This window comes from Prinia subflava, chromosome 15 (assembly GCF_021018805.1).
Source record: "Prinia subflava isolate CZ2003 ecotype Zambia chromosome 15, Cam_Psub_1.2, whole genome shotgun sequence".
Taxonomy (NCBI): domain Eukaryota; kingdom Metazoa; phylum Chordata; class Aves; order Passeriformes; family Cisticolidae; genus Prinia; species Prinia subflava.
The window spans coordinates 8,110,724-8,129,328 of record NC_086261.1 but is presented as its reverse complement, the minus strand read 5'-3'; the positions used below and the strand labels follow the sequence as shown (position 1 = coordinate 8,129,328).

At 48.0% G+C, this 18,605-nt stretch overlaps 1 protein-coding gene across 1 annotated transcript; it reads right to left on the bottom strand.

Annotated features, from left to right (window-relative positions):
• Positions 1-1,715: 1,715 nt before the first annotated feature.
• Positions 1,716-17,965, bottom strand: FAH (fumarylacetoacetate hydrolase). Its single transcript, XM_063412451.1, has 14 exons — positions 17,395-17,965; positions 15,036-15,146; positions 14,330-14,451; positions 13,195-13,244; positions 11,647-11,737; positions 11,029-11,126; positions 10,717-10,769; positions 10,123-10,222; positions 9,339-9,469; positions 8,510-8,585; positions 7,864-7,910; positions 6,727-6,828; positions 5,593-5,710; positions 1,716-1,935 (listed from the first exon to the last, which is right to left on the bottom strand). Exons 1-14 carry the CDS (start codon positions 17,584-17,586, stop codon positions 1,856-1,858), a joined length of 1,371 nt encoding a protein of 456 aa, XP_063268521.1. The 5' UTR covers positions 17,587-17,965; the 3' UTR covers positions 1,716-1,855.
• Positions 17,966-18,605: the final 640 nt, after the last annotated feature.

Genomic DNA, 18,605 nt, shown 5'->3' with positions numbered 1-18,605 from the left:
TCTTGCATCAAGGTCACAGCTGATGTGAATGACATTTTGCCCCAACATCAGCTCTCTGTCTCTCCTCAGATGTTGCATTTCCAGAACATCAGATGTGCCAAGGTGCACCGTGGATGTTGCTTCTGCAGAGAAATTTCTCTCCTGGATAAATGCTTTGTGTGTCCTCCTGCTGCTGCCAGGAGCAAAGCCAGGCTGTGCTCAGAGGAGTGGGATGGGTTATTTCTAAATCCAAGAGGGAAGGTGTCAACTCACAATTGTCCTTTGAGGTCAAAAGACAGCACAAAGCATCTATAAATTGATGATCCAGTCAGAGTACATTAAATAAATATCCGTCTATTAGTTCAGGTCCAAGAGCCTAAAGGCAAAATAGCTTTCCCTTGATAAACAACACTGAGCCAATGTTTTCCTGGCCAGGTCATCCTCGATTTGGGGATGAACCTTCAAGCATCATTCTTTAAAGAACTATTACTGTTGCACACTAGAAGAGAGCCCATTACAGTGCACATGCCCCATTAGCAGTGATATATATGCACTGCCACATTTTTTCTTTAATTTTCATTTGAAATTAATTTTCTTTTTCTGCATGGCCATAAGGTTCACATTCCTGGTAAGTCCCAGGTGCTCCCCAGGCTGAGATCAAATGCCCTCATGTCCCACATCAGCAAAACTACCTGGTAGAGCTTTTGAGCAGCAATGGGACAGCCTGGACAAGCAGCAGCATGGGCTCATCCTGCTGTCACCACATAGAGCCAGCAGCCTCATCAGGTTCTTCACTTTGAGGACCAAGCAAATATTTAACAAGTTCCTCTTGCACTACACCACAGTTCATTATCCGGTCTCCCGAGCTCCTTCAGTCAGTAATATCCTCTAATTGATGTGATTTGGCACCTGGCCATGGAGTTAAATTGATTTGTAGGCCAGCAGGAGACAGCAGATGCCCTTTCCACTTGAGGAAAGTGGCATGTGGCTTTGTTTACTGGCTGCTGCCAGGGGATGCCGTGGCAGGAGATGTCTTCTAGGGGTGCAGGAAGGGGTTGGCCAGCTTGGGGACCTCTGTCCACAACCCTGTTGGGGCCAGTGAGTGCCTGGGGATCACTTCAGTGATGAAATTCCCCCTTCCTCCTTGAACCCAGGGATGCCAGTGCACAGGGTGAGAGAGAAACAGGGAATTCCCTTCTCTAAACCAGGGCAGGAGGCACAAGGATGATCTCTTGACCCTGGCCTTTTGAGGGGTGCCCCAACACAGTCTCCCAACTCTGGGATTGAATCAATCTCTTTCTGGGGCAGGAGAGTCGCCTCTGGTTGTGTAAGGGCAGGAGGAGCAGAGTCATCCTGCCTGTTGCCTTCACTTGTCTTGATGATCCCATTTCCAAATTGCTTTGTTGCAAATTATTTTAGGGCACAGTCATGTAACACTTGCTCAGGAAGGTCTACAAGTTTTAACATCCATATGCAACTCGCCTTCAGGATTTCACCTCCAGCATATTAACACTGTGAAAAAAGGAAGTCAGCATGGAACCTCAGCTCTTATCATCAGCCTAGTACTCTGAATATTTAAGCTTACTTGAAAGCCTCTTTTTATAATTATGAAAAAAAAACCATTAGTATGGCAGAAGAGTTAAGAATGTCACTTTCCATTTCAATCATCTTATTCATATTCTGAGAATTTTAAGCTAATGTTGAAATCCTTTTCTTATCACACCAGAGAGCCACATTCACCTTTAAGATATTTATTGATAATTAAAAACAATCAGATTACAATCACTCATATAAAAATAATAAATCTGAATACAGCAGAATGGCGGGCAGAGGTGGGAGAGGAGGGTTCCTCCTTGGCTGTCCCTTTATCCAGCCCTCATGGATGGGACAGGGCTGGAAGGATTTTTCCTGAGCACTGGCCAAACCCCACACGGAAGCCGTTGCCCTGGCAGTAACCTGGGGACAGAGAACAACACAGATTGTTCAGTTTGCCAGGAATAAAAGTGAATAAAGGCATAAAGAGACTGAAACCAAGTGAGAACATTTCAAATATGCAACGAGGGGTAAAAAAAAAGAACATCTGGAAGAGTTCAAGTAGAATATGAGAAGAAAAGAAGCACAAACTGTTAAACACAGCAATATGCAAGTTCAGTGAATTGATCAAGGAACAAACAAGATGTGCCAGCAATATTTCTGTTTTCAAACCTAACCTGCAGCACCATCAATCTACCTGGCAAACTGATTCACTGCCTGGCCCAGCCCTGCAATTAATCAAATAAATCTGGATTCTCTTTCTGCAGCATCAGGACTGCTCTGGGGATGTCAGGATGCTGACAGCCAGAAAGGCAGTCATTAAACCCCCTCAAACAGCAGGCCCTACCTTGCAGAAGCTGTTTCACTTGCTAAAGTTAAGTGGTTTAGCTCTGTGAGAAATCCAGCATCTGGCTCCAAGTTCTCATTACTCCTCTGTTTCATAAGGGGCTGTGGAAGCTCTGCTGGCTGCTGCTGCAGCACTCACGGGGCTGTGACAGCATCTCTGGCTAAGGGACCACTCCATCCTGGCTAAGGGACCACCCCATCCTGGCTATGGGACCACCCCATCCTGGCTAAGGGACCACTCCATCCCTCCTTGCCCCTGTGTGATGGAGGGGATGACACTGGGACAGGGATGCTGCAGCTCCTCTTGCTGCCACGGGCCAGCCAAGCTGCTCCACAAGCAGCAGCCACCAGCAAAGCTGCAGGCAGAGCAGGGGAGGGGACACAGCCAGGGACCTCTGGCCCATCTGAGGAGTCTATTTGAGACCTACTGGAGCCTTCCTTCTGCTACAGCAGCTGATCACAGGAAGGAGAAGTGGCACATGCTGCATTTTAAGGACTGATTTCATAGTTAGAGATGGATTTTTCTGATGGAATACATGACCTGTATAAAAAACAGCTGCCTTCAAGAAGCCAGGAAGGAACTCAACAGAACAATTTCCACCCTTAGCACAGATCAGTGGAAAACTCCCCTGAGGAAGAGAAAGGGTGGGCTCAGGCTGCAGGGCAGCCAAAATTACTGCAGTACAAAGAGAGACCCAGCCAGCTCTAACCCACAGTGCAGCTCTCCCAGCCAGGCTGAAATTAAGATTTCCAAGGACAGTGGTGTCTCTAGGTTCTTGTGTAAAGCCACAGACACTGTCCTGGTGTCTGCCAGGTAATCCTCATCCTTAAGCAGCAGTGGAGTGAGGCACGCTAAGGCTCAGCTCAGCTTCCATTTGACTCATTAGGCTTCACTGCCAGCTTTCCTTTGAGCAGCAGCTGATTATTTCAGTCCAGTTTGGTTATCCCTGCTGTCAGGCACAATTTAGAGAATCACCAAGAAGCAGCACACTGAACAAAGTGAGCTCTGTGCTGCCAGCAGCCCTGGCCTGAGCTCTGTGTGTGCCAAGGGTTTTTCAGGCAGCTGCCAGCACCACCAGGAGTCCTTCCCCTGCCACGCTCCCTCCCTGAGACACTTCTTGGGAGAAATATATTCCTCTCATTTTATGTGTTAGGTTTCTGAAATAGGTCCCACATGGGGAGTAAGAATACAAAGTTGAAGCAGGAAACCAGAAATGATGTGTTGAGCACTTGGCAGGAGCTAATGGCAGCGCCTTGGGAGAGGATGGAATAGCAGCAGCCCTGCCCCAAGGGTGCCTTAAGGCCCTGGATGTGCCATACATCACTAAATAAACAGGAGCAGCTCCCAAACTGTCCCAGCAGACAGCCCCAGCAGCCCCTGGCTCTTTGCAATGCCCTGCTGCCCACAGCCACAAACCCATAGTGTGAAATAGCCCAGCAGCCTGATTAACATGGGACTGTCCCACTGCCAGCCCCCAGCTTAGCAGCAGTGCCATCATCCCTTCTTTGAACACTGAAGACATTCAGGATTCAGAGTATTTAATGAATTAACATAGCTTGTCCTGGGGATGAAGGGCATGTCTCATGGGCTGGGCCCACTTGTCCCCAGGCTGGCTCCCCATGCCAGCAGCTCCCAAAATGCCAGGTGCTCCTTGCCAAAAGGGCTATGAGTGTGTAACTCCACAGGGATGTTCATCATCCCTCCCTGTACCGTAATTTAGGGCTCCTGGCATAGCCACTGGAGGGAGACTGGGGACTCTGGAGGGCAGTGTGGCACTTTGAATTGCTGGAGTGTCCCTGGATGCATGGGGAGCCTGCAGAGAGCAGTGCCAGACACTACCACACTGCAGCATGAGCAGTCACGGGGCTGTTGGGAGGCTGGAGGATGTCAGAGGCACTGGGGACTCCTCAGGTTCATCACCTGTGGCTCTCTGTACATCTCAATCTCCAGCTGTCCCAGCATCTTCCTCTGTCAAACTGGCAGCAGCTCACAGAAACAAGATTTTCAAGGCTCTTGGGTGGGCTGCAGGCAGGAGGCACTGGGGCTCTGGCTGCAGCACCACCAAAACCACTATGGAGCCATTGCCAGGGGACTGGAACACATACATTACTGTTTTGGTTTTTTTTTATTTTAATCACAGAAAATTCTTGGCTTTTCTTAAACTTTTTTTCAGAAAAAAAATATATTACAATTTTAAACTGTTTTGTCAATAATCCTAGCAGTCCTGGTTGGGGTGAGCAGGTCCAGGTATGCAGGCACAAATCAGCATCACCCCGGAGGCAGCTGCCAGGGTGTTTGTCACTCACATTTTCTGTCACACCTGTCTTTTCCCATTGCTTGAGCCATTTGTTCCTGTGATCAGATCTCCCTGATCTCATCAGCAGGATGGAGCTGCTCAGGGCCAGGTGTGGCACTGGCTGGGGCTCAGCTGGTGACACACAACATCCCACAGGATGCCCTAAATCCCAGTAGGTCACACAGCAACAACGTTGGAGGCATGAAACAAAAGTTTCTCTTGGCTGTTCTTGCCAAATAGTTGCCACCCCAAAGCCACAAAGATGAGAGGAAAGGAAAAAAATAGATTTGTTTTGAACTAGGTTTTGGGTTAAAAAGAAGTAGGAGTGAGATTTAGATCACAAAACACCGTGGTAGATTTTAATTCATAAAATCCTTAGATTATCAAGATGAAAACTAAAACCATGTCTCAGCATGAGACAGCTCTCAAGCAGAGCCCTTCTCAGAGGGGAGCTGGTCAGCTGCTCTGGAAGGTTTCGTGCTGTTTCCCACAGACTTGATTTGCAACACACTTCACTGCATACGCCTAGGTTGCAAATGAAATATTATTTGAAAAATAACTTTTTTTAGCATTTGCCAAGCTCTGCTCCACATGCAGACTTGGACTGTGATGGAAACAATTCATCAACTGCTCCTAGTCTTGGGGTATTTTTACCCCTAAAGGCAAACCTACCTCCATCATCTCCTTGGTGCTCATGCAGTGGCATAGCATGAGCAGTAAGGACTTAGCAAAGCAAATAATCTAATCTAGAAAGCATTTATGGCAGGGATATTTCCATCCAGCTGCTTTAGCCTCCTCACAGGTAGGATGGAAGTACTGTGCTTGCATGGCAGGTATGTGTAGAATAGCCCAGCTCCACACCAGGAGCTGTCCTGCTGGGATCAGCCTATGGAAATCTGTCCTTGCTGCAGTGTAAGAGCAGTTATCCAGCCAGTACCTGTCAGAATTACTTCATCTCCATCCTGCAGGAATTTACGAGACTGTCCACTGCCAAGAGGGATTTCTTTTGTTCCATTCCAGGACAGCTCCAGCATGGAGCCAAAGCTCTCGGGCTCCTGCAGCAAGAGTTCATAAACAAATAAACAATTTTTTAGTATCTTTCCTGCTGTTGAGTTTCTTGCTGCTGGGAGCAGACACACAAGCCCATTACCTTTACAGAGTAAAGAGTAACAGAGTTTTGCTGTTGATTTAATTCATTCATACATTGGGTCTTTTTCCTGACTTTGCATTTTAATTTCTTGCTGGCTATTAGCAGTTATGCTTACAGCTGTTATCTGGTATATTTAACATAGTGTTCAACCTGTTCAAGCAGTTTGGGTCTGCCACAGCAAGAATGGAAACAAGTGGAGGAGACTTCTACAAATGCAGTGCTTTTATGTAGTCACATTTCAGATTTTAATTACATTTTGTTCTTCAGAAGAGCAGAAGCTGGTGTTTGTGAGTCTTTAATGTCATTCTGCAGTACAATAATCTGAAGATTCAAAAAGCACCTCAGAAACACTCAAAAGTGAAGTACAGGCATCCCAGCTTGCAAACAACTCACCTGAGGCTGTCTTTGTGACAGCATGTACAGGTTTGTATTTGGTGTTTCAGAAAGTGAGAGTTGCCCACATATTGCAGCCCAAGGGGCTGCATCCCACAAATGGCAGCTCAAGGGGAGAAACAGCTTGTGCAGCTGGCTCCAGCCTCATTGGAGAGACTAAAAGTTATACCTAGGCACCTTTTACACTCTTTTCAGAAATAATAAGCTGCATTTCATAGAAGGTAGATAGATTGTGAGGATGCTTCCACACAGAAGTTAATTTGCATCTGTTGTAAAATAGTTCTTAGGGAAAGAAGTACAGGACAGATCAAAACCCCAAAACTCAACAACATAAATAAACAGCCAAACAAAAACCCTACCCAAACCACTTCTCAGTGTGAGTTTGGGCTACCAAAGCAGCACCCCAGAGTGCCTGGGAAAGAGCTGCAGAAGGGTTTGTGGTGCTCAGATCAGGAAGGGCTGAGCCCCAAGCCCTGCTCTGTTGGTTTTGGGTTGCTGACCAGTGGCTGTCATTGTTTCAACACTTACAGGTCCACTGATGGTGCCAGAGGCCAGGAGATCCCCAGGTCTGAGGTTGCAGCCATTGATGGAATGATGGGCCAGCTGCTGTTTCATGGTCCAATACATGTGCTGGGGGAAGGAGGAAGAGGGGCTAAAGCAAGGAAACAGCAAAGGACAAACCTCTCTGTGGGCCATTAGGCTGTGCAGAGTGGAGTCGTGTGCCCTGGCCTATGGCATTCATAAAACCCACACTCTAACCTGCAATTTAGCCCCTTAATTTTTTTTTTTTATTTCAGCTGGATGTAATTTTTCCTCTTCTTTCTCTCTAAGACCAGTACTGCTGACCCAGGCTCTGTGATTACATCCAGTATTTTAACAGCCTTGTAGAAAAATCTACTTATTACTGATTTGCTGACTACTGATTTACTGATTAAGGTAATTGCCATGCAAAGAGCCAAATGTGAATATGAAATGGATCGAGAATTGCTGCAGCTGGCACATAAATCTCCTGGCTTCAATCAGTGGGTGGAGGCAGAGGCACCACGCTGCCCACAGAGGGGATGGGGCAGACCCAGGCTGGCAGCAGTGAGTGGCATCTAAATTAGAGCTGTGGCTGCAGAGGAGCTGTGTTGCAAGAGGAAATTCCCTCTTCCTGTAGTCCTCTGTTCTCATGGCTCCCTGCCAAATGGGCACAGAGCTAAGGATGCTCTGAGCACCCCAAACTGAGCAGCAGGAAGAGCTGCCCCCTTCATCAGGCATTCAGGTGTTGCCACCTCACAGGGGGGAACTATCCCCATCTTTCAATGGTGATAGTTCCTCCCTGTGAGGTGGAAACATCTGAATGTTTTTCATTTTCTGAAAATTTCCCTCTGTCTGCTATGCAGACACTCAGATCTGCACTGGAACAGACTGCCCAGGGAAGTGGTGGGTTCATCATCCCTGGAAGTTCAGAAAGTGTGTGGATGTGAGGGACATGGTTTAGTCGTGGGCTGGCAGTGCTGGGTTAACATTTGGACTCGATGATCTTGGAGGTCTTTTCCAACCTTAGTGATTCTATGATTCTGTTCTATGAGTCTAATGCAAAAAGCAGTGTTTGACATTGCCTGGGCTGGAGTTGATGGCATCAGCAAGATTGCAAATAAACAAAAGGTACTCGAGTCTTACCTTGAAATTGGATCTGCATATGGTGGTTGGTGTACTCATTCCTTCTCCTGCAGAAAATAAAGGATAAGAAAGAGAGGAGCAATTTGTTTGTGTTGGATGAATGATGTTGGAGTCTTTTTATTTTACAGATGAATGGAGACTTCTTTTATCACTGTAATCCCTAGCGAGAAACCAGTAATAACATTTTCTATTGCTACAAAGACTGGGGTTTCATAGAAAACAAGTGTGTGGATTGCACTGGAGCAGCAGCCAGCTGCTCATTCCCCACTCTCTGCTCTCCTACAGGAGAAACACCTGGACCTAGTGGTCAGCAGGGCCATAAGGTGGGGGCTGAGCTGGGTTAACATCTGGATCCCACACAGCTCTGCTCTTTCCATGCCCCAATGACCCCTGCCCATGCAAGGAGACCCCTCAGGGACCCTCCTCAGGGGAAGCTGACCTGCTGAGGGGCACTCCCTGCTTGGCACATTGCTGCACAGCCAGCAGGGAGCAGGGGCAGTTCTGCCACTTTCTCTGACAGAGGCAATCTGGGCAAAGCAGGAACAGAAGGAGTGCAGAGCCCAGAGCAAAGTGCCTGGAAGTTCTGGTGGTGCCACAATATTTAATTGGCAATTTCAGCCTTGCAACCCGCTCAGCTTTGCCATACCTTTGATAGCAACAAAGAGCTTGATGTCAAAGGTGTAGGGCTCTTTATCCTGAAGGTAGGGCAGTGGCTTAGGATCCTAAAAGCACATAAAACACATCATAGTCTAAACAAAAAGAAATTTAAAAATCCACAAGACATTTCAGTGAGTACTGGTGTACCCAGCCTGTGTGCACAACTCATTCACTTCACCATTCTTACTGCTCAGATTATTGCTTTGCTTGGTCTCATGCACACACTTTTAAAGATCTTTCTGAACAGACATGACATCCATATAATCCTATTCCTTTTCCTGCACAAGGTTTGCAAAAGCCATGCCCATCATTTCGGTGTGGATGTTAATCCAGCACAGAGTGCCAGCACACCTTTGCTCTGTGTCTGCACAGAGAGGATGGTGAGGTCTCTGCAAGACTCTGTTATCTTTTCCAGTTTTAACCTCCTACATAATGCAGAGAACTGGAAATGCTTGAACAAAGTGTTCTGGCTTGACTCCACCCTCTCTCCACCACTTACGGGATGCTAAGTGCTACCAAAGACCCAGAAAAAGCTCTGATTACTTTATTTTCCAGGTGTTTTAAAGATGAATTTTCTGCCCTGCTCAAGCAGAATGACAACACAAGATGTGCCAGGGCCAGCGACATCAATGAGCACTTGAGCTCAGAGGGCCCTGGTTGCCCTCATCTGCTCAGAAGCAGAATCACATCTGTAAATTCCATGGAGACAATCCTTGCCATGGATGCAGCTCAGTGATTTCTACTGATGGGACCTTCCAGCTCTGCTGACATTTTTCTAGCACTGCTTTTCCTCTCTTTCAACCTTTTCTCTCGCTGACCTGGACAGGGTTTGGCAGCACAAATGGCATGAGAGCTTCCATGGTGACAACCCATGGAGAGATGGTGGTGCCAAGGCTTTTGCTCAGGAAAGGACCCAGGGGAACATATTCCCACTTCTGGATGTCACGGGCTGGGGAGAGAACATTCAAAGCAATGCAGACATTAAACACATCCTAGGAATTGCACATCCATCAGGCCTGTGAAAGAGTAACATGAATTGAAATTGCTTCCCCCAGCCTTTTCTAGCTGTTGTGCCCAAATCCTAGTTTAAATCCATCCATTTTCAACCCAATTTCCTTAGATCAGCTAGATGAGGATGATAAATCAGCAAGAAGTAAAACAAACCAGATCATCCCCATATAACCAGTATTTTTACTCCCACTTTAATTATTCCTTTTATAGCCAGCTAATGGTTTTTTCCAGCCACAGGGAGAATTTCAACAAGTTAACTCTGCAGAGACTGAGGGATTTTTAATTGCCAAATTATTTTCCTTTTCCTGACACTGAAATGAATCACAATCCTTGCTATCACCATTCTCAGGACTCCTCCATCCCTGCCAAGAAGAAACTAGACTGATCTTGGCTTTTTCATAAGTAAATAAATCTTAATTAGGCAGCAATTTCTGGTTCTGCTAATTGATCAAAGATGGATTGATACAGACACTGAAAAACACAGGCAACACTTCATTTTCACCCCTTTCTACTATCAAGAGGTGTCAGTGATCCCTCCCTGGGTTTCCCACGGTGCTGTATCCTCCTCTCCAGGTCCCACAGCCCCGTTACCACTCCAGTCGTTCATCAGGACCATCCCAAAGATGTGCTCCTGGGCTCTGCTGATGGGAATGGGCTCCCCATACTTGTTTCCAGGGCCTACAAAGAATGCCTGGAATCAAAAAGCAGCGTGTTGGTTATGCTTTTGAGGCTGAAAAACTTTACTGCACAGAGAGTTACAGACAGCAGCAACAGAGGCTGGACAGGATGAGTTTCTCACCATTCCCCACACACATTTGGACAAAACCCATGGCCTGCTCCCCTTTTCTTCCCCTCCATGAAGCTGGCAGGCTTGAATTACTTAAGAGCTCTGTGTTGCTAAGAGACAGGCATTAAACAAGGGCACGATGTTGTCAAAATGCAGGAGGGAAAATGCTCCCTCCTAATTACAGTCCGGATGCAGAACAGGTTTGCCCACTGAAGGGACTGTTTGCTGCAGACAGTGAACAGGAAGGAGTTTAAACTCATCCAAGGGGATACTGAGGGTGGCTGGAGCCTGATGAGACAGCGGAGAGGAACAGGCAGGTGGAGAAATCTCCCACTAAGTAAAGTAGGCCATGAACTGGGTGCCTGCACTCATTCCCTCAGGAATCCACAGCCTCTCACCATTTCTAACTCGATATCCAGACGTTTACAAGCACCAAACACTGGAGGTTTGTCTGTGGGTAGAAGAAAGAAGACTTTACATCAGGGAGGCAGCTAGAAAAATAGAAGTAATGGCCAGAAGAAACAGCAGGTCGGTGCTGCTTGGCATGGAACAGAAGGTGGACTTCAACTAGGCTTTTCTCTTGCCCTCACCCCAGGCTGGGCTTTAGGCAAGGCATCCCAGAGCTTTCCACTCCACTACTCTATGATGCGGAGCAAAATTACAGAATAAAAGAAATAAGAATGCCCAATAAAATCCTCTCAGAGACTCACCATTGTCAGGTTTTGTTTGGCCCACGGGTCTCCGGATGGGCGTCCCAGACACCACGACGGACGAGGCCCGGCCGTGGTAACCCACGGGTAAGTGCAGCCTGGAGAAAGGGCACCACAGGGGTTAGCTGTGTGCCAGAGCAGCTTTGTGGGGTGGAAACACCACGGGGGTGGGGGGTACAAGGAGAAGGAGCTCTGTATACCTGGGCACAGACCTCAGCACCTTACTCTGATATAAGGATGGAAGTGAAATATAATCCAAAGCCGTGTTGCAGTCTTAATGCACTTCTGTGCCACTGCTCCAATTAATTCCTTGGATCTTAAATCCAATCTGCTTCCTTGTCATTCAGCAAAACCTAACTTTTTAGGTATATTTGTCTTTGAACTGGGGGGCTGCACAGTAACTGGTGTGACCATTGCAATGAAGGGTAGATTCAGCTGAGGCTGGGGACCTGTGGAGTTTGGTTCTGGTATTGAGCGCTGGACAACACTGATTCTCATCTGCTATGAGCTGAAACCAGTGTGATCCTAAAAAACTACTCAGACCTTTAAAACATCTTGTATATGTACAGACAAGCCTGCAAAGTAATGCTGCACTAGAGAATAATCCAAGCCACCCACCAGTTTGGCATCAGAGCGTTCTCCTTCCCCCTGAACATGATCCCAACGTTTGTGGCATGTTGGCGTGAAGAATAGAAGTCAGTGTAATCTCCTGCACGAGGAAAAAAACCATAAAATAGGGATCAGTGGCAGCAAAGTCCCCCATGTGCGGGGGCTGAAGCACATCCTAGGCTGCTGGCAATGAAAAGAGCAGAAAAGGAGACAGCGAGAGAGCTCGGGGGATGTCACTAATAGCATAAAGGGGGGATTAACAGTTCACCTATAAATTATGCACACAAAAAAATCCCTCTTTTTTTTTTTTTTTTTTTTTTTTTTTTTTTTTTTTTTTTTTTTAAGTCTCCGGTAGAAAAGAGGAGGGGAAACGCAGGACAGGGAGCAGCAGACTCCTTTCCAGAGAGAAGGGAATTCCCGCTGCCTTTCCTCTAGCGGCGGCACCCGGCGCAGGGAGCCGGGCGATACCCAGGACATCTGCTGCCCTCTGCTGCCATCCCTGCTCACAGCTCCAGCCCCGCATCCACGGGAAAAGGCAGGGAACCCGGGGAAAACACGGACTGGGAGGGTGAGTTTGCATGATTTTGGGCAGTGAGCTCAGTAAGTTATCCAGCAGCTCCAGGAGGTTCCAGCTGTGAGTTATTCCAGCCTCCTGGAGAAGCAGGAACCACACACGGGACAGAGCTGCACGTCAGTGCTGTGGAATCCTGAATGCCTTGTGTCAGTGTGATAAAGCTCTGTCACACTCCCTTCCCAGCTCTCATGGGAGCCAGGAGCCAGCGATTTTCTGACAGGACATGCTCCACCTGAAACTATTCTCAGGAAGGTATCACACCTATGGGAACTCCTCATGGTCCCTCTGGGACAGGCTAGACTTTGTCCCAAACCAAGGCTGTGCCCCCTGAAAAGCAAAAGCCAACTCAGAACAGAGCTTGGCTAGAAAATGGGCAAGTTCACATCCCTGCCCCTATGAAGGTCATGCCCTCACGTGACTTTGATCAAGTTGGTTTGGGTCCAAATACCAGCTCCTGCTAAAACCAGGAAATCCTTATATAGCTATGTGAGTATAGTGATCCCAAAGCAGTCCGTGGCCTCGTGAGAGAGGAGGCAAGATCTGGGATGCAGAGTAATGGTCTGGGAGTGGAAACTCCTGCTTGTTTATGAGGCTGTGCTGGAGTATCTGCCTTGGAAACTTTGCAGCACCTGAATTGTTTTCTGATGGCAAAAGGGGAAATTGTTGGAACTGAACAAGTGTTTCTTTCCTGGCTCTAGTCACAAAGGCCTTTGGTGATGCCAATCTGATGACAGGAGTTATGTACCACCAGACACCTCTGATTTAGTGGAAATTACATCCAGGAGTGCTCTGGCTGCTATTGAGCTTCCCCAGGCTTTTATTCTTGTGCCACAGACAGCACCTATCTTTCATTATGTACAATAATCTACTTCTGGCTGCTGCAAACCCCATTCCCTGTCACAGCTGTGATCTGTCTGTCTGAGCAGGCTGGAGATAAAGCAGCTGCTGGGTGTGGGAGCAAAGGGCAGCCCATGGGCACTCACCAATGTGAGCGGGCAGGTGCATCGTCGCAGAAGCTTGAGGTACAAATGCTCTGAAATGAAAAATGATGCCTTCAGATCCCAGAAAACTTGCAGCTCCCACCCATAAGAAGCATGGAAGAGGCAGACTTGCTCTCCCAGCTCCTTCCTTAATTCAGTTTGTAAAGCCTTGCAGAAAAAAGAAAACCTGGCAGAAAAGGTGGTGAGTGCACAGGCTGCTGTTACTGGGATGGCTGCACCAAAAGGAGCAGCTGTCGGGGTGTGAGTGGGGAGGGGGCATCCCTGGGGCTGGGGGGATTCCCAAGGGGCACAGAGACCCCCAGTGCCCATGCCCAGGACACCACTGCCTCTGCTGTGTGGGAAGGATGAGTTCATGGCATGTGGTTCCTGGGCTGTCTGATTTGAATTCCTGTTCAGGGGAGATCCACTTGGCAAGCAGGAGTTCAACCCCTCTCCTGCTCATGAGAGCCTAAATCCTCTCAATCCCCCTGTCAGGATGGGGAGGAACGACTCCTGCTCACTGCCAGGGCAGGCATTTGTGGTGCTTAAAGCATCACTCCGGACAAAGGAAAGGTGTGGGATTAATGGGCACACACATTTTCCTTCAGCACAGAATAGAGCACAGCCCTCCCCTCCTGCCCCTGCACCACTGCGCGGCCCCAAATCTGCAGCCAGTTTGTGACCACAGTTTTAGTAAAGTCGAGTGGTTGCTGAGGACTAACTGGGGGCTCTGGCCATGCCTGCTCCTGTCTGTGTGACAGGCAGGGAGGGAGGCTCTGGGGGCAGTGGGAGAGGTGCACACCCTTGAAGCCGTGTCTCCGTGGAGGGGCCATGGTCAGAGGACCAGCCCCGCTCAGCCCTGTAGAGAGGCAGCAGGTCTGGACACACCCCAGGGCAGAGCTCCCTGCTTCCAGGTGGAAGGTGACACCCTGGATCTGTGGGATGCCACAGGATTAATCAGAGATTAATCTTTACGTCATTGCCAGAAGGAAGCACTCGATGTGCACAAACCCCGGCTAAGTCCCACGTAGGAGGCAGGTGGCCACGCCACGCTGTTGGTTTTGGTGCCCTGTCACTCAGGTGACACAGGGCACAGGTGACACCTCCCTGTGCCTGCAGCCACCCTCTGCCCCCTCACCTTCTCCGCAGCTCCGTGTTGTCCCTCAGGGTGGGCTCTCCAGCTGACAGCAGCTTTTGGAGGAAAGCCCTGGCCTCGGTCCACGCCGGCCAGCCCAGCCCCATGAAGGCGTTCAGGGTGGGCTGACAGTGACACAGAGCAGGGGGAGAAAGAAAAGACCACATTTTGCTTATCCTTCACACGCAGGAAGATGTCCCACACTCTCATCCCAGTGCTGGATGCCCGTGGCAGGGGTTATGAGGCTGTGGCTGCCCATCCCCATCCACACCCCACAAGTCCCCTGCAGCAGCACCTGCTGCCTGTTTGCATCACCCCATCCTAACACACCTCTGCAGGCCCTGGTGGCTTTGATATCTCAAGCTGCTGTAGCCAAACATGGTTTGTATTCACCTTTATCTTTAACAAAACCTCCCCATCATTAATGTCCCATCCATGGAGTGTTGAAGGCACAAGCAGGAGTGAATTAATATTTAGGCTTCATGTCAGACACCTGCATTGCCAAATGCTGATGACACTTACCTGGAAAATGCCCTTTGGATGCCCAGTGCCCCTGCTCTCCTTGCTATCACACCTGTGATGGTTTTTGCTCTACCAGAACCCACCTGACCACCCATTTCCAGTTCATTATCTCACCACAAGTTGCTAAAGTGCCCTATAGAATATTTTTAATATGCATGTGGAAATTAGAACAGACTCTGGTAAATACCTGGTCAAAGACGTGCTGGTGTTTGGCAAGAGCTGGTCCATTGAAAAGATGTTTAATGACGCTGAGATCCAAAATCTGGTCTCCAATTGCTACCCCAATCCTGTGCCGAGGCTGCAAAGCAGCAAGAGGAAGGGGGAAGAGAAGAAGAGTTTATGCTTGTGCCCAGAAATGTCCCAAAGAGGGCATAAGGGAAGACAGTGACCACAGAGAGCTTAATCCATCCAGGACAAAGGTCTGGTAGCACAGCAATGGACCATCAAGAGCCAGTCTGAGTCTGGCTGCTGAAAAATGTTAAGCCCTATGGGCAGAGCATCACTGCAGATTCCCTGCAGACCTTGAGGGGTGGAAAAGAGCCTCCTCCCCATCTTTTGGAGAACGGATAGCACAACGAGCAGAGGTTTCTCTCCCTGCCCTCTTTCCCCCAGAAAGAGGCTGACTTGCTCATTAACACCCCTCATTAACGACAAGCACTGCAGAATAAGCCAATACATCTGCAATAGGCTGTGAAGTAGGAAAACACAACTGGCTCCTTTTGCAGGCGGGGAACAGCAGCAGAGAGGCTGTCGGCAGGATGAATTCCATCCCTGTGGGCATGCCATTGGAGACACAGGCATTTCTGCACCCCTGCTCCTCCGGGAGGGTGCTCCGGACTCCCCCGGTGATACCAGGGGCACATCATGCTCAGGGACATGATTTATGTGTGGCTGAGAGGCTGCCCTACACCTCCCATCCTCACCCACACGAGCAGCCCAGGACCTGCATGCTGAGCCCAGCCTGGATCCCAGCTGGATCCCCGCTGCAGGAACAGCATCCCACACATGGAGAAATGTGACAGATGCAGCCCAGGACACAAAGCTCCTGTTCATGCCCTGGGTGCGTGTGGAGCCGGCGGTGACAGCGGGGCAGCAGCACCGACAGACCCACGGCAGCTGCACGGGGCAAAAACACACCACGGCCCCCATTCTGTGTGTCTTTGGGCAAAAGAGACAAACTATTGCAGCTACTCTGAAAAGCAGCTCACCAAAATAACCACCTTCAAAAATCCATGCCATTAAACCTATTTTTCAACCTTTAATTTCCAAACAAGATTCCAAATGTGGTAGTGAGTATTTATTCAGCAAACATTCCTGCAGGAAAAAAAACTAAAGGTCATGTCAGGTTAATTTGTAACTGGGATAGTCAGGAATGACACCAATTGTTTTAGTCTGAAATCATTAAAACATTCAGCTCCTATCAGAACATTATTCTCCTAAATAATTTCTGTAAGTCTTGCCTGTCATTTCACAGGGTTTGAGTGAAGAGGGGTTTTTTTCAGAGAACAGTTACTGAGGAAGGCAGAAAAATAATCCAAACTTGCTAGATAACAGCATGCACATCTAGGAATAGATTAAATGCATCTCATTTTATCTTTGGAAAATATCATATCAGAAAACACAATCTTCTGGTTTAATTTTTTTAAAACCTACATGGATAAAACTAGCAGAAATCAGGAGATAATCATGAAGTTTCCATAAGCAATGACAAATAAATTCTCCACATTTTCCTTCTGAGAAGCAGCTCTTGGCTTGTTTCCCTTTCTCCAGGAGGACATATCTCTGGAGCTCCATCCCATCAGGAACTCAGAGGTGTGAGGTTCAGCCCAGCTGGGCTCAATTCTCATGAAAATTGGCAACTGGGAGGTACCTCCTCGGCAGAAAGGTTGAGCCACATTTTCTTATGTGATCAGAAAATAGGCAGTCTGGAGCTGGCTCAACCTGCAGGATTTGGGCCCAGCTTTAAACACAACACATTTGCTCACATTTAATGCAGCATTTCTTAAACATACACCCAATAGAACACATTGGGTCAGCTGTAAAAACAGGTAAAACACACATTTGGTGCCCTGGTTTAATGCTTTGGCAGCCACCAACAAAACTCTCCAAGAGCAGTAATTAATGGGGCTTCTTAAGGGTGGTGGTGTGATTACAGTCACAAAGAAAATGAAAGACTGAGTTTAAAAAGCTGAGTGTGAAATGTGCCATGCTTTTACACAGGGAATGGAAGGGTCAAACACAGATTTCATGATGTCACAAAAATAATCAAAACCATACAAGAACTACTGCACATATTAGCCAAAGTACATCTCATCAGAATTAACATTTCTGATTTCTTTTGTGCAGTTTTAAAGAAGCTGTAATCAAAATAAAACACACTAAGGAAAAAGACATTGTGGCAGGTACAGCTTTGCCATCAGGTCAGGAGGCCCATGAGTGTCTCAGGCTGGGAAATCTTCCTTTATCCCACACTGCTGGGAAATTCTGCTCTCTCATAGCCCTGGAACAATTACATCAGCCCAAGAACAAAGTTTGCTGTTACTCACCTCCTCCTTCGTGGAGAAAACCCCATAGGGGAGGTTTTGGAGAGGAAAATCTGAGTCCTTGTCTACCTGGATGAAAGACATGCTGAACCCTGAGCAGCCCCTCCTTACACACAGCTCCCACCTCCCAGGTGCCGTGTGCCTTCCTCGGAGGAAGATCCTCTCCAGGTGGTGCAACCCAGAGCAGAGGAGCATCAAATCCCACCCTCTGTCCTCAGACACAAACCAATCGCTGCTCCGCTGCCATCCCACCCCTCTGCCCGGTCCCTGGCAGTGGTTAATCAGTGCCAGAGCTTTGCCTGAGTCAGCAGCTGCTCATTGTTCCCAGCCAGGCAGTGACCCTAGGGAAACGGGGTCTTCCTGCTCACAGTTACCTTTCCTGGAGGGATTTAGAAGATGTGTAGATGTGGCACTTTATTTAGGGGTGGACTTGGCAGCACTGGGTTAGCAGTTGGGCTTGATGTTCTTGGAGGTCTTTTCCTACCTTAACACTTCCCTGATTTTACAAACCCTCACATGAAACTGGGGCCTTCCTGTAACAGGAAACTCGCTGGGGCTGAAGGATCCAACAGCTCTAACAACAGAGGCAACTGCCCTGGTTTAACTTTGGAGGGGTCACTCATGTGCCAGGGCCTGGGTGAAACGATTATGTCCACATTGATTCTCCCACCACAAGCTCAGCAGCCCTTGGGAAGTTGCACAATCCACACCTGAAACTGCACTTTTGTGGTTTTTAGTTTTGCAGTGCTGCTGTACCTCATTGAATTCTTCCAATTTCCCATGATAGTTCCACCATCTTAAAACCAGAGACATATGTGCAACCAACTGGTGCTTCTGCTCCCAGTCCCAGCTTTCTCCCACCTGCAGGAGAAAATTCACTCATTGTCAGAAGTAGAAACCACAGAGGGAACATCCTTGAAATTAGAACTAAATCACTAAGGCCACATCTTTCCAATAAAAACAGGAAGATGCTGGTGATTGCCAAGCTGAAGAATTGGTTTGCTGCTCAACCTTTCTCTTTTTTTGGCAGAGGAGTCATTAGAAGAAGTGCAGCAAATGGTACAGCCAGAGATTCAGTGCAAGATGACACAACAGCATCATCTGTGACAGCTGCTCACTCGTTGAGAAACAAGCTCACAAGGTGCTGTTTGAAAAGGGGTCTTATTTAAACATCACAGTGTCCAGCTTTCAGATTTCCTGTAAAAGTTCCTCTG